At 62.5% G+C, this 13,228-nt stretch overlaps 2 protein-coding genes across 4 annotated transcripts; both read left to right on the top strand.

The window, feature by feature from the left end:
* Window positions 1-1,162: 1,162 nt before the first annotated feature.
* Window positions 1,163-3,445, top strand: ASPDH (aspartate dehydrogenase domain containing). Its single transcript, XM_025849422.2, has 7 exons — window positions 1,163-1,318; window positions 1,643-1,787; window positions 2,033-2,117; window positions 2,225-2,374; window positions 2,458-2,678; window positions 2,749-2,903; window positions 3,260-3,445. Exons 1-7 carry the CDS (start codon window positions 1,240-1,242, stop codon window positions 3,301-3,303), a joined length of 879 nt encoding a protein of 292 aa, XP_025705207.1. The 5' UTR covers window positions 1,163-1,239; the 3' UTR covers window positions 3,304-3,445.
* A 315-nt stretch (window positions 3,446-3,760) lies between these two features.
* JOSD2 (Josephin domain containing 2) lies at window positions 3,761-7,638 on the top strand. Of its 3 annotated transcripts, none has more exons than XM_025849993.2 (5): window positions 3,764-3,941; window positions 4,483-4,648; window positions 6,141-6,266; window positions 7,043-7,237; window positions 7,349-7,638. In XM_025849993.2, the coding sequence occupies exons 2-5, from the start codon at window positions 4,503-4,505 to the stop codon at window positions 7,446-7,448; spliced, it is 567 nt and encodes a 188-aa protein (XP_025705778.1). In that variant the 5' UTR covers window positions 3,764-3,941; window positions 4,483-4,502; the 3' UTR covers window positions 7,449-7,638. The 3 variants fall into 3 exon arrangements, with proteins under 3 accessions (XP_073742583.1, XP_025705778.1, XP_025705779.1); XM_025849994.2 differs by having other exon boundaries at window positions 3,767-3,899; XM_073886482.1 differs by lacking the exon at window positions 6,141-6,266 and having other exon boundaries at window positions 3,761-3,941.
* The last annotated feature ends 5,590 nt before the right edge of the window (window positions 7,639-13,228 follow it).

The raw sequence follows: 13,228 nt of genomic DNA on the forward strand, positions 1-13,228 counted from the left end.
GCCTCTGCCGCGATGGCCGTCTGGGGTCTCTGGCCCCGTCTGCGTCTGTCTGCTCCTGCCTGTCGACCTGGGACTCTCAGAGCCCGGCTCCCCGTCGCTCCCTTTCATGGTCTCTTTCTCTCCCGTCCTCTTTTCAGCGCGATCCTGGTTGCCATGGCAATACTGCAGCGGGTACCAGGTGGTGGCTGGGGGCAGGGAGCCGCACCGCCGCTGCAGCCTCCGCGGTCTCTGATGCCAGGCACCTGCAGGGCGCCTTGGCTGGGCCTCATTTGGGGGGAACCTCAGGACCTCCGCGGGCCTCACGGACTTCTCCGTGTGGACAGTGGGAGGTGGGGAGGTGGGCGGGGTGTGGGAGTGAGAGAGTGCGGTATTGGGGGGCTGGTGGCATCGTGGCTGGGAGAGGGGTGGATGAAAGCTGAGGAGTCAAGGTGCACTGATGGGCGACCGGACTGGAGCCGGGCTGGGGGCAGGGGCGACAGGGCTGGGTTGGGCCGGGCTCCAGCTCCTGCTGCCTGTGGGAGACGGGCGCGGCCAGGCCAGGCCTCCCTGGGAACTTGGGGTGGGGAGGAAATGCGGGCCTGGCCCAGCTGGGGACAGAATGGCAGCCAGCCCAGAGAAGGCGGGGCGGGGCTGGAGGGCTGGAGGTCCAGGGAGAGAGGCCCGGAGACAGCGACAGGATGGAGGGAGAGAGTCAGGGACAGAATCAAGGGAGGAAAAGATGGAGGAGGAATGTTGACGAGAAACACCGGTGCTGAGACATGGGGTTGGGGGGTGGGTAGCAGGCCTGAGGGTGGGGACCGGAAACTCAGGAGCAAGGGACAGACTGGGAGCCCAGAGTCCCCATCAGCATCTCCTCTCTCTCGCTCCCAACCCTCTCTACCCCCATCCCAAGCAGGATGCAGTTTCCATGACAACCTGCCTGGCCAGAAAGGGGGGCTGGGGACTGCAGAGGAAATTTTCCACATCAGCAGGAAGGGAGGAGGGTAGAAAGCAGGGAAGGAAGGGTCTGGGTATAGTGGGGGCCAACGCAGGGCCCTGGAACCCCAAGTCATCGTGCCCACTGCCCCAGAATCCTCACCCCCACCCCCCACCCCCAGCAAACCTGCACCATCTCCACTGGGCCGCTGTGGGGAAGGGGGAAGGTTCTGGAGAGGATCAAGGGTCAAATGTCCAAAGATCAGCCACTGCCCAGGCCTCGAGGGGAGGGGGGCAGTGAGCAGCTGACAGAGCTCAGGCCTCATGCAGACCACCAGATTCAAGGGCATGGCTCTCGACAGGGTCCCGAGGAGGGTAGGGGTGGTGGGCTACGGCCGCCTTGGTGAGTCACTGACCCTCTTGGGGCCTCTTCCCCAGGCCCCTTCCTGAAGCCCCCAAAGCCCTTTGTCCTCCACAAACACACTTTCATGTGTGTCTATCTGCACCCTGGCTCTGCCTGTGTCTGCCTGAGCACCATCCACTTCCCACCACGGGGCCCCCCCCCCCCCCCCTGGGCCCCCGCCCCCCCCCCCCCCCGGGCCCCCCCCCCCCCCTCTGGGTCCCTGTCCCCCCCCCCCCAAGTCCCTGACCCCCTCTCTCTGGGTCTCTGTCCCCCTCCCTCTGGGTCTCTGTCGCACTCTCACTGAATCTCCCTCCCTCTCTCCAGGACAGTCCCTTGTTTCTCACCTGCTGACTCAGGGACCAGAACTGGGCCTAGAACTTGTTTTTGTCTGGAATCGTGACCCGGGGCGAATGGCAGGGAGTGTGCCCCCTTCCCTGCAGCTCCAGAACCTTGCTGCTCTTGGGGAGAGGTCAGTGATCCCACCATGAAAGACTGGGCCTCCCTGAAGCTCCTGTTCTGGCCTCACTTAGGTGCTGTGATCTCAGGCGAGTCCCTCACCCTCCCTGGGCCAAATGTGAAACAGGACAGGCCATCCTGCTTCCCCTAGCAGGCCAGGGTGAAGAGTGACGGGCCTCTAGAGACTCTGAGGGAATCTGACGAGGGAAGGTCCAATACCTCTCCAAGGCCCTCCCCCCCATCTCTCCCCTCTCCCAGGCACCCTGACCTTGTGGTGGAAGTGGCCCATCCTAAAATAATCCAGGAATCTGGGGCACAAATCCTGCGCCATGCCAATCTCCTGGTGAGCCCTGCCCAGCCTGCCTCAGCCCCACCCCACCCCACCCCACCCCACCCTAAAGTGGGATCTGCCCCCTGACCTCAGCCCCTCCCCACCTTCATCCACCCCAGGTGGGGTCCCCCTCAGCCCTGGCTGACCAGGCCACGGAGCAGCAGCTCCTGGAGGCCTCGCACCGCTGGAACCATGCTGTGTTTGTGGCCCGGGGGGCCCTGTGGGGCACTGAGGACATCACCAGATTGGACACAGCTGGGGGCCTCCAGGTGAGGGCCCGCTGGGCTCCCAGGCGAACCGGAGGGGGCCTACAGAGACCCCCCAGTCCCATGACCCTGGCTGTCACTTCCAGAGTCTTCGCGTCACCATGGCCACGCACCCCGACGGCTTCCGGCTCGAGGGACCACTGGCTGCGGTGCCCAGCACTGGGCGTCGCACTGTGCTCTATGAAGGCCCCGTCCGGGGACTCTGCCCCTTTGCCCCCCGCAACTCCAACACCATGGCGGCCGCCGCACTGGCCGCCCCCAGCCTGGGCTTTGATCGCGTGGTTGGGGTGCTTGTGGCTGATCTCAGGTGAGTGAAGGCGTGTGGGGGGTTCAGGCTGGGGCCGGGCCAGCCAGACTGACCGCCCTGCTTGCCCTAGCCTCACAGACATGCATGTGGTGGAGGTGGAGCTGAGTGGACCCCCGGGCCCCACAGGACGAAGGTTTGCTGTGCACACCCACAGAGAGAATCCTGCGGAGCCAGGCGCTGTCACGGGCTCTGCCACTGTTACCACCTTCTGGCGCAGCCTCCTGGGTGCGGCCCCTCTCCCCAAGCCCTGGGCCCCCGTGCTCCGCCGAGCTTGGGTCTCAGGCTCTGTTTGGTTCTGTCTGTCTCAGTTGACTGATCTTTATTTCTGTGTCTCCTTCACCTTCTACTCCACGGTTTTGGGAATCTTGACAGATCTATCTCTGTCCAGAACTCCTTTCTGAGTTTCTGTATCCTCCTCTCCCTGGGAGCCTATAACCTCTCTCACTGTGTGTCTCCGTCCCCCTCTGGGTCTCGGTCCTTCTCTGTCTTCCTCCACCCCTCACCCTGGTCTGTCCCTCCCATCAGGTGTCTGTCTCTCATCTCTCGAACCCAGGCTTTTATTCCCCGTATCTCCCCCGCAGGCTGCTGCCAGCTCCCCTCCAGGCCGGGGATCCATCTCTGCTGAGAAGCCTCCTCCTTCCCTGGTGGACATCTTCGTCTCATTTACCTCCCCCCCACCACGGCCCTGACCCCGGTTACCCCCGACCTCCCTCCTGTCTCAGTAAACATTGGAGGCTCTTCTCCCTGCATGGCCTGGTGTCTCTGGTCCCTTGTTTCCCTACTGTGACGTCACGCTGCAACTTCACCCCAGGATTGGTGCCACCGTAGACGACGAGCACACACGCGCAGCAGCGACGCGCCCGGAAGCTATCGCGAGAGCCCCCCCCACACACACTACATTTCCCAGAATCCTCTGAGCGCCAGGGGGCGTGGCCGCGCGCGAAGGCGCGGGGCGGGGGCCTCTGTAGGGCATATTTTCAGGATTCACCGCGGCGACGGAATTGCAGTTCCGCCTTCTCGGGGCGACACTGGACTTCCGAGCCAAGCTGCCCTCGCGGGGGCCGCCGGAAGACGTAGTCCGGCACGCGGGGGCCGCCGGGAGCTGTGTGCGTCCGGCCTGGCCAGTCAGCGCCGCGCTGCCCGCCCCGCACTCGGAACCCACAGCCGCCGCCCAGGGGGATGCGGGAGCCTCTGGTTTCGGGGAGCAGAGAGGCAGGCGGGGTGAGGGGCGTTGCCGGGCAACGAGCGAGCGCCGCGGTCGGGGTACGGGCCGGGGAAAGGGCTCTGTTCCTTGGTGTCCGGGGAGGGGGCCCTGTTGCCGAGTGACAGGAGCAGAGAACGCTGTTGTTTGTGATAGGGGAGGGGAGTCTTCTGTTGCTAGGCGACTAGAGGAGACCCTGTTACCTAGAAACAGGGGAGGAAGATGTCTCTATTGCTAAGTAACCGGAGGAGAAGCTTGTTACCTAGTTGGGGAGAGGGTACTCTGTTGCTAGGTAACCAGAGAGGGAGCCTGTTACCTAGGGACAGGGGAGGGGTTTTGCTAGGTGACCGCCTCTGGGACTCTTTCACTTAGGGATGTGGCGGGGGTGGTCCTCTGTTACTAGGTGAGTAGAAGAGTCTTTTCTTAGCAATAGGGGATGGAGGTACCCGGTTGCCAGGAGAGCGCCTGGGGAGCAGGGTCAGGGCCCCAGTGTCCCTCAGGCTGCCCTGAGCCCCCACCTCAATGGCAGTGCCCCCAGGGCCTGCTGGCAGGTTGGGCCTCCAGATCCCAGGCCGAGTACCTTCTTCCGTCGCCCCCAAGCAGGAGCCGAGGGCGAGGGCGGCATGTCCCAGGCCCCAGGAGCACAGCCGAACCTGTCCTCCGTTTATCACGAACGGCAACGCCTGGAGCTGTGTGCCGTCCATGCCCTCAACAACGTTCTGCAGCAGCAGCTCTTTAGCCAGGAGGCTGCCGATGAAATCTGCAAGAGGTGACCGCCACCCATCCTAACCCCTGGAGAAGCGGGGCTCATGGGCAGAGCGACCAACTAGGTCTCACAGCGAGGCAGGGACAGAGCCGCCCCATCACCTGCCTGGGGAACCCTGGGACTGAGAGATGGAGATGGGGCCTCTCACACCTGCCCTTCGCCATGGCCACGGCCATGGCCCCAGCTCAGGCTTCACCTTCCCTTATCTGGACCCTCATCCCCACATCCCCTCCAGCCTCTCAGCTTCTGGATTTTTTTCTCCACCAGTCCACGCTCTGCACAGCCCCAGCGCTGACCCTGCCCTCCCCTGCTCACAGCCCTCATGTGGCTCCCCGGCAGCCCTGGGAGAAGTACCAAGGACTGCAGCCTAATATCCCTGCATGCTCTGGTCCCCATCTTTCTCTTCAGCATCATATCTCACTGCACCCCCAAACCACAGTCCTCCCCAGTCCCCGAATGAGCCCTGCTACAATGCCTCTAGGCCTTTGCATGGGCTATTCTTTCTGTCTGGAACAACTTCCTTCTCTTGGCAGCCTGGGATGTTCCTCCTCACTACGCAAGATTTCAAACATCACTTCTTCATTCCTGCTCTGCCTGGTCTCCTCCTCTCCGTCCCCATAGCCCCGGCCCTAGCCCAAGCCCATCATCTCCTGGATCCTTCCTCCTGTCAGTAAACCCACATGATGCTACCCCCAGAGATGACCCGGCCTCCCCACTCTTGTTTACAGCCCTCCCGTGGACCCCGCAGCATCCTCAAGCAGAGTCCCAGCCCCTCAGACCAATTATTTTAGAATTTATTCATCTCCCCTGGCATTCACAACAGCAGTCCATCAACTCCTTTCCACCGAGGCCATCCATGCTGGAGACCCAGAGACGAGTCCAGTAGGAGCCCTGCCCTGAGGGAGGCCAGGCAAACAGATACACAGGAAAATAATACAGATTTTCCCTCTCCAACCCCTCCCCCTGCCCTGCCCAGCCCACCAGGGGCCCAGAGAAAGAACAAAGGTGCCACTGTTCGGAGAAGGCAAGACCCAAAAAGACAAGTGGTGGCAGGGTGGGCCTCCTGAGCTGGGGGATAGCTGGAGGAGAGGCTGGGAGGCAGGAGACAGGTTGAGGACAGGTGGCTGGGGTGGGACTGAGACTAGAAGGCCAGCAGAGGGGATGAGACTTTATCCTGGGTGACAGGGCACCAGGGGAAGCTGGGAGCAGGGGAGCTGCCATGGAAAGAGCCCCTGGGATTGGAGGGGAGGCTGGAGGCCGGATGAGGGTCCAGGTGGGGGAGGACAAGGCCTGAGCTGGGAAATGTGGCTCCAGGACAGAGCAGAGACAGTTGGGGACAGGAGGAATCAGGCTTGGGGCTGATGAGCCATGCGGCTGAACAAAGGGAAGAGTCCAAAGGCTGGGTGATTCAAGGACCCTGGGACTCTCCTCCTTTGTGGGGAGGGTGAGACCTTTTCAGGGGCCCCCAACTCAGGTCTGACCATCCCCCAACCAGGTTGGCCCCAGACTCCCGGCTGAATCCCCATCGCAGCCTCCTGGGCACCGGCAACTATGATGTCAACGTGATCATGGCCGCCCTGCAAGGGCTGGGCCTGGCCACCGTGTGGTGGGACCGAAGGAGGTGGGACCCCAAGCGCTGCATCGTGTGTGCTGAGCCCGGCACAGTGGGTGCGGTGTGACAGTGTCCGTGGGAGACAAAGCAGGAGACGGATGGGCGGACAGGAGGCAAGGAGGAAGGGCTAGATGGGTGGAAGGTCGGCACGGCTGGACGGTGGACAGGTGGCCGACTAATGGGTCGGGAGATGGTAGAAAGATGAGTGAATGACTGGATAGACAACAGGATGAGCCGAGGGGTGGATGATGGGTAGATAGGTGGTAATCTGGTGACTAAATGGATGGTAAATGGGTAGTTGGGTGTGTTGAGTAGGTGGGCGGCTGGCTGACGGGGTGGGTGAGTGGTTGAGTGAATAAAAGATGGATAATTGGTAGGCAGTGGATAGCAAACAGGTGGTTGGATAGTTAGTTGGATGGATGGACGGGCGGATGGACAGATGGACGGAGAGATGGATAGCTGGGTAAAGAGTGGATGAGGAGTTGGAGGACGGTGGGTACGTTGTTGAGTTGGGGGCTGGCTGGCTGTTCAGTCATGTCAGTAGGTGAATCATGTCTGGGTGGACGACAGATGGGCGGTTGCGGGGAGTGGTCGCTAGATGGCCGGGAGGTTTGGGTGCACGTGTGATCGGGTGAGTGGAAGGAGACGAAGGGCACGCTGAGTGAGGGGCGTCCTTGGGCAGGCTCGGGGGGGCCACTGCTGCCACGCCAGCCTGGGTGCCACAAGTTCAGTACCCTTGGGCCAATGGGTAAGCCTGGGCCCCTGACCGTGCTCCTCCCATGCAGGCCCCTGTCCCAGCTTGCCCTGCCCCAGGTGCTGGGACTGATCCTGAACCTGCCGTCACCCATGTCTCTGGGGCTGCTGTCCCTGCCAGTGCGCCGGCGGCACTGGGTGGCCCTCCGCCAGGTGGATGGCATCTACTACAACCTGGACTCCAAGCTGCGGGCGCCCGAGGTCCTGGGGGACGAGGACGGCGTCAGGTGAGGGGGAGGCGACCCTGGGGCTGGGGCTGGGGCCCCGGCGCTAGGCCCCCCTCCCCCAGAGGCAACACGTGGGCTCCCGGGCCTCAGTCTCCTCATTTCTCTGCCCAGGGCTTTCCTGGCGGCCGCGCTGGCTCAGGGCCTGTGCGAGGTGCTGCTGGTGGTGACCAAGGAGGTAGAGGAAAAGGGCTGCTGGCTGCGGACAGACTGAGCCTTCGGAGGAGGGAACCAGGCCACCCGTCCATCCGAGCGGTCCCTGCGCATCCGCGTCTGGCCCCTGAGCGCCGGGGAAGGACTAGGCCCCGCACCTCCTGGACCCCGCGGAGGTCCCAACCCCTTCTCCGCACCGCCCGTTCCTCAAGGCCGCTGCTGCCTCAATAAATCTGCTCATGTGCTCCTGACCTGGCCCGCATCTGTCTGGGGGGCCCCTTTCCCTCGGTGGCCCGCGGAGCAGAGAGGCCATTCGCTAGCCAGGCGGGAATTCCGGGGGGTGGGGGGGCCCCGGGAGCTCAAATGCTCCACCACCTTCCAGCTTTGCCAGCTTGTGTGAGTCACCCACCTCTCTGGGCCTTAGTTTCCTCGTCGGGGCACAGCAGAAAACAGCACCAATCCCCGCCCTTATGAGCCAGGGGGAGAGACCAGGAGCAGATGGACACAATCCAGAGTGTTCGGTGGGATAAAGTGCTGAGGAGAAAGCAAGTTTCTTTCTTGAATCTCAATTCTACTCCATCACTGGCTCCAAGAGATGGCCACACCGTGATCCCCGGAAGCTGCCAGCGTGTTCGGTTACATGGCGGAGGGGAACAAAGGTTGCTAATCCGCTGACCTTAAAACAGGGAAATGACCCTGCATTATCCGGGTGGGCCCCGGGCAATCGTGAGGGTCCTTAAAGGCGGAGGAGGAGGCAGGAGAGGAGAGTCCGAAAGAGACCTGACGAAGGAAGCAGGTCAGAGATGCTACGTGGCGCGCAGCTTTGGAGATGAGAAGGGGCCAGATCGGGGAAACGGAGGCATCCCGAGGGGCTAGACTGGGCCAGGGCCTTAGGAGGAACCAGCCCTGCCCACACCCTGACTCCAGCCCAGTGAGGCTCATGGGACTTCTGACCTCCGCGGGTGTAAGAGAATAAATGTGTGCTGTTTTAAGCCACAAAAGCCGGCACAGTGTGGCTGGAATTCATTTAGGGCAGTGGGCCTCACCGAGGAGGCAAGGAGGCGAGGAGGCGAGGAGGCCCCGTGTGAGCCACAGCTGGAAGAAGGGGAAGGAGGGAGCTGTGTGGAGCCGTGGAGGAAAGGCATTCCAGGCTGAGGGAACAGTCAGCGCAAAGGCCCTGAGGAGGCTGGTGTGGCTGGAGTGAGGCGGGGCGGGGCGGTAACAAAGGAAGAAGACGGTCCCTCAGGGATTTGAGCAGGAGGAGGATGGGCTCCCATCAGGTTCTCACCTGAGCAGGACCCCCTCCTGTTCTGTGTCCTTCCCCAGGGCCTGCTGTCCCTTGCTGTAGCTTCCTTGTCCTGTCGGCCATTCACATGGCTCCCCTGGTCCTACCTCCGGGTCTGGAGGAACCTCTGCAGAAGAAGGCAGGCACTTGCTCTCAGGCTGGGAGGAAGACACAAGGGCACGGGAGGCCCCCCTCCAGTCCCAGTTCAGGGGGGTAGGCTTTAGGGGGGACCTCCAGGGAGCCAGAGGAAGATGAGGGGACCTGGGGGTACTGGCTCCAGAAGGCTGAGGGGGCCTCTCCAAAGGGGCAGTGAGAGGGAAGCGGGCCGTTCCAGAATGGGAAATAGCCGAATGAGATCTGCAATACAAGGGGGGCAGTCGCTACCAGTCACTGACCAGGGGATGAGGGATCAGGGTGGGTCCCCGCCAGGCCTCAGGCCACAGGGCCTCCAAGGGGGCGCTGAGGGCTGGACCTTGTCCAGGACAGTGGGTGGGGGCCACGAGGGGCGCAGCTGGTCAGTCCTGGGCTCAGAAAGCACCCTCGGGGGCGGGCGGTATGGGGACAGCCCAGACGCTGGGAGGCCTGGGAGGAGGCTGAGGGTCCAGATGGGAGAGGATGGAGGCCTGAGCCTGGGCCCTGGGCGGGGAGAGGAGGGGCACAGAGAGTCCGAGCGGCTCTGCTCTGGTGGGCTCTGGGGGCAAACCGAGGAGGAATAAAGAAGCACCCAGGCATCTGGCCCTAGGACCCTGGGACAGTGGGACCACCCCCAACAGATGAGGAGGGGTTTGGGATTTGGTGGAGGCACCGAGCTCAGCAGGATGTAAGGGATGTGACAGACCAGGTGACATCAGGGGAGGGGGCCCCTGGGTCAGGGGCTCCGCAGATGGCTTCAGGGGTCTCGGGCCTGTTCCAGGAGGCATGAGTGTGTGTGAGCCCAGGGAGGTAAGCAGGTAGAGTGGGGCTTGGGCAAAAGTGGGGTGCCCTTTCAGGGGTGGGCAGAAACGGGGGACCGGGAGACACAGGGAGGCCACGGGCAGGGAGAGGCAGGTAGGGCCCGCAGAAGACGGGGTGCAGACACAGCAGCATGCTTGTAAGGCCACGGGTGATGCTGGGACTTGGGCTTGGCGGGTTCGGGGTCCCAGGACTTCTGGGGGTCAAAGGCCAACTTGTAAAGGAAAGAGTCAAACAGCAGGACACCCCAACCGTCAGGTCCCCACACCCCGCCCTGTCCCCTCTGTGCCTCTCCAGCTTGCTCGCTCTCCCACACCTGGGTCTCTGACTCCTCTGTCCCTCTCTTGGTCCCCCTTTTTTGGATGTTTCCGTGTCTTTCTCAGCTTCTGTCACCCTGGGCCCTCTGGGGCCCCCTCCTGCCCTCTGTGCCTGTCGCCGGTCCCCTGCGGTCCCAGACAGCCTGGCGGGACACCCTGAGTGTTTCTATTCTTGGGCCTGAGTGGCCTCCCCAGGTGCCATCTCAGCCGTGGCCTAATATGGTCGCAGTGAGGAGCCGCAGCGCCAGGCTGGGAGCTTGGGGGAGGGGGCGGGGGTCCAGGCCCTCCCTCCCCTCCTGCTCTCAGCCCCCCTCGGGCGCCAACCCCTCCTGCTCTGCACTGGTCAGAGCCCAGGCTGCCGGGCCCGCAGGCTGACAGCGCCCTTACTCTTCGCCCCTCACCGCGCAGTATGCCCCCTGCACCCTCACTAACTCCCACCTGCTGGGGCCGCCGCAGCCCCGCAGGAACCAGGCCTGACTCGGGCTGGCTCCGGGCTCCGGGGGGTGAGGGGCTCCCCGCCGGGGGCGCGCCACGCAGACCCGCAGCGGCCTCTGGGCGCAGGAGGGAGGCTGCAGTCACGCAGCAGGTGCAGGGTGGGGTGACAACTGTCCCTCACACCCCGGTGCTGACAGCTGAGGCCCGATTTAGCTCTTGCAGCCCAGGGCTGACCAGATAAGGCGGTGGGGGGGGGTGGTCCCACCCCCAACGCGCCCCTTAAATTGCCCAGATGGGCCTGGGGGGCGGCCGCCGCCGATGTCAGGTGAGAGGGACCGCGCTCCTTCCTCGACTTCCCCACCGGCCGCCCAGGGCTGGGTCCTCTCTCTCTCTCTCTCTCTCTCTTTCCCTCTCTCTGTCCCGTCTCCCTGCCTGCCCCCTTCCCTCCGCATCTGTCTGTCTCTCTCCCCTGCCCCGTCCGTTCCTTCCTTCCGTCTCTCTCTCTCCATCCTCTCTGTTTCCTCCCATTTCTGTCCCTTTCGCTCTGCACCCCCCCATCTCCAGATCTCTGCCTGCCCTCCCTCGCCTCTCTCCCTCGGCTCTCTCCTGCTCCCTGGCCTTCCTTTGTCTCTTTTGGTCTCCCTTCCGTCTCTCTCCGTCTCTCTCCGTCTCTGTCTCTTCCTCCCGCCCATGTCTCTCCCTTCTCCCGTCTCTCCGTCCCTCGCCCCACTGCCCCTGGCCTCAGCCTCTCTCTCCCTTTCTCCTTCGTGTCTCTGCCTCTCCCCTCACCGCCCCTCGTCCCTCTGTCGCAGACACAGTCCCTCTGTCTCGCGGCCCTGCCATCGCCCCTCGCCCCCCCCCCCCCCCAGCCCCCCACGGAGGCCTCCAGGCCCTCCGCTGCGTCTCTGCTCAATAAAGCTGTTCTGCCCTCGCTCTCGCTCCTCCGCCTCCGAGCCCCGCGGCCAGGCCCCGTCCTCCCTCCCAGAGCCCGCAAGAAACAGCCCGAAAGACAGACCGAGAGAGAAATACGGACGCAGGGAGGGGGACCCAGAGACGGTGAAACAGAGACCTGAATAGGGGGCCACGGACTTAGAGAGGGGAGACGGTGGGACGGCGGGGCACAGAGACTCAGAGACGCACACGGCGAGATGGGGAGATGCAGAGACACAGAGTGACTCCGAGACCAGGCAGCGCCCCGCCCCCAGACACAGCAGCCCTTCCCCGTCCGCAGGCCGAGCCAGGCCTGGACAATGCTCCCTTGTCCTGGTCCGGACTCCAGTTGGGCAGCTGGAGGGTGGGCCGGGGCCCCAGGGGAGGGGCGGCCACCAGGAGGCCTGGCTTTGGCCTCTACCCTCAGACTCCCCCTTCCCTTCTCCCTCACCCTCCTCCTTCTGACCTCCCAGCCTGCTTTCTGCTTTGCCAGGGAAGGGGACAAGCATTTACGGAGCACCTGCCCTATGCACCTGAAATGCCTCCTTGCCTCCTCCGGCACCCTCTGGTCTCCCCGGCCCCTTCCTCTGTGTCCTCTGCTGTTCCTCCTAAGCTTCTGGCTCCCATCCTTGGAGGAAACAGGCATTTTTTAAAGTTCCTAGTGTTTGCCGGGCAATTTCCATACACCGCCTCTGCACCTTATACTCTTGCTCTCCCGTCCCTTCCACCCTGATTCCTTGCACTTCTTCCTGATCTGCCTGGTCTCCTGGGAAGAGAATGCACATCTGTGGAGCACCTACTGTGTGCCAGGAAATTTACAAACTGTCTCCTCTCTTGCTATACTTTTTTCTCCCCCAATTCCTTTCTTGCCTCTCTCCTGATTGCCTCTTCTTTCTGACTTTCTGCTCCCTCGGGGCGGGGGAGGGGAGGGAACGGACACATAGGGAACACCTACTGTGTGCCGGGTAGTTTACACACCTACTCTCCCTTCCTCATACCTTCTTCCTTTCTCTTCTCTCCTCCGCCCCCTCCTTGTCTTTCTGGGCTCTCTGCTCTCTTCCAAGGCAAGGAACAGACATTTACTGAGCACCTATGGTATGACAACCAATTGCCTGTGCTTTCTCTCCTCTCCTCTCACCCTCCCATTTCACTGACCTGTGGTCTCTGCTACCCTCTGCTGCTTTCTGCTCTTGGCCAGGGCATGAAATGGGCATTTATCGAGCACCTATTGTATGCCAATCTCCTTACGCTCCCCTCCCCCTCAATTCTCCCTGTTCCTTCATTTCTGCTCCATCTGCTCTTTCTTGGGGAAACAGGCAACTATGGTGCACCTACTGTATGCCAGGCAATTAACATCCCATCTCACCTCCTCTTGCCTCTTTCTCCCGGTCCCTCTCCCTCTGCCAGCTTCTCCCTTCCCTGTGTTCCCTAGGCCCCCTGGAGGTTAGAGAACAAGCATTTACAGAGCACCTCCTGCGCGCCCCGTGATTTGCCTGTGCGTGTGTGCGTCCTCTCCTTTGCCAGTTCTTCTCGAGGTTACCTCCACCCTTCTGGCCTGCCAGCCTCAACCTCCTCGGCCAAACTTTCTTTCCCTTTTCCTGTGCCTGCACCTTCCTTTCCCCCTTCTCTCTCTCCCCCTAGGAAGTCAATGTGCATTTATTGAGTGCTTCCTATGTACCCACAGCCTAACCTACAAACACTCTCTTTTCTTCATTTCTTCTCCTGGGCCCCTTCTCTCCTCCAGCTTCTCCCCTCTTCTCTGCCCTGTCTGCTCTCTCCTGGGAGAGGAAATAGGCATGTGCTAGGCACCTACTGTGTGCTGCTCCTTCATATACACTGTCTGTCATTGTTTGCCTCACAGGCCCTGTTCTTCCTTCTCTCTTCCTCTCTGCTTTCTTCCCTCCTCCTGGCTGCTTTTTCTGT

This window comes from Callorhinus ursinus, unplaced genomic scaffold, assembly GCF_003265705.2.
Source record: "Callorhinus ursinus isolate GAN/ISIS: 27379988/994484 unplaced genomic scaffold, GSC_fseal_2.0 scaffold71, whole genome shotgun sequence".
In the NCBI taxonomy this organism is placed as follows: Eukaryota; Metazoa; Chordata; class Mammalia; order Carnivora; family Otariidae; genus Callorhinus; species Callorhinus ursinus.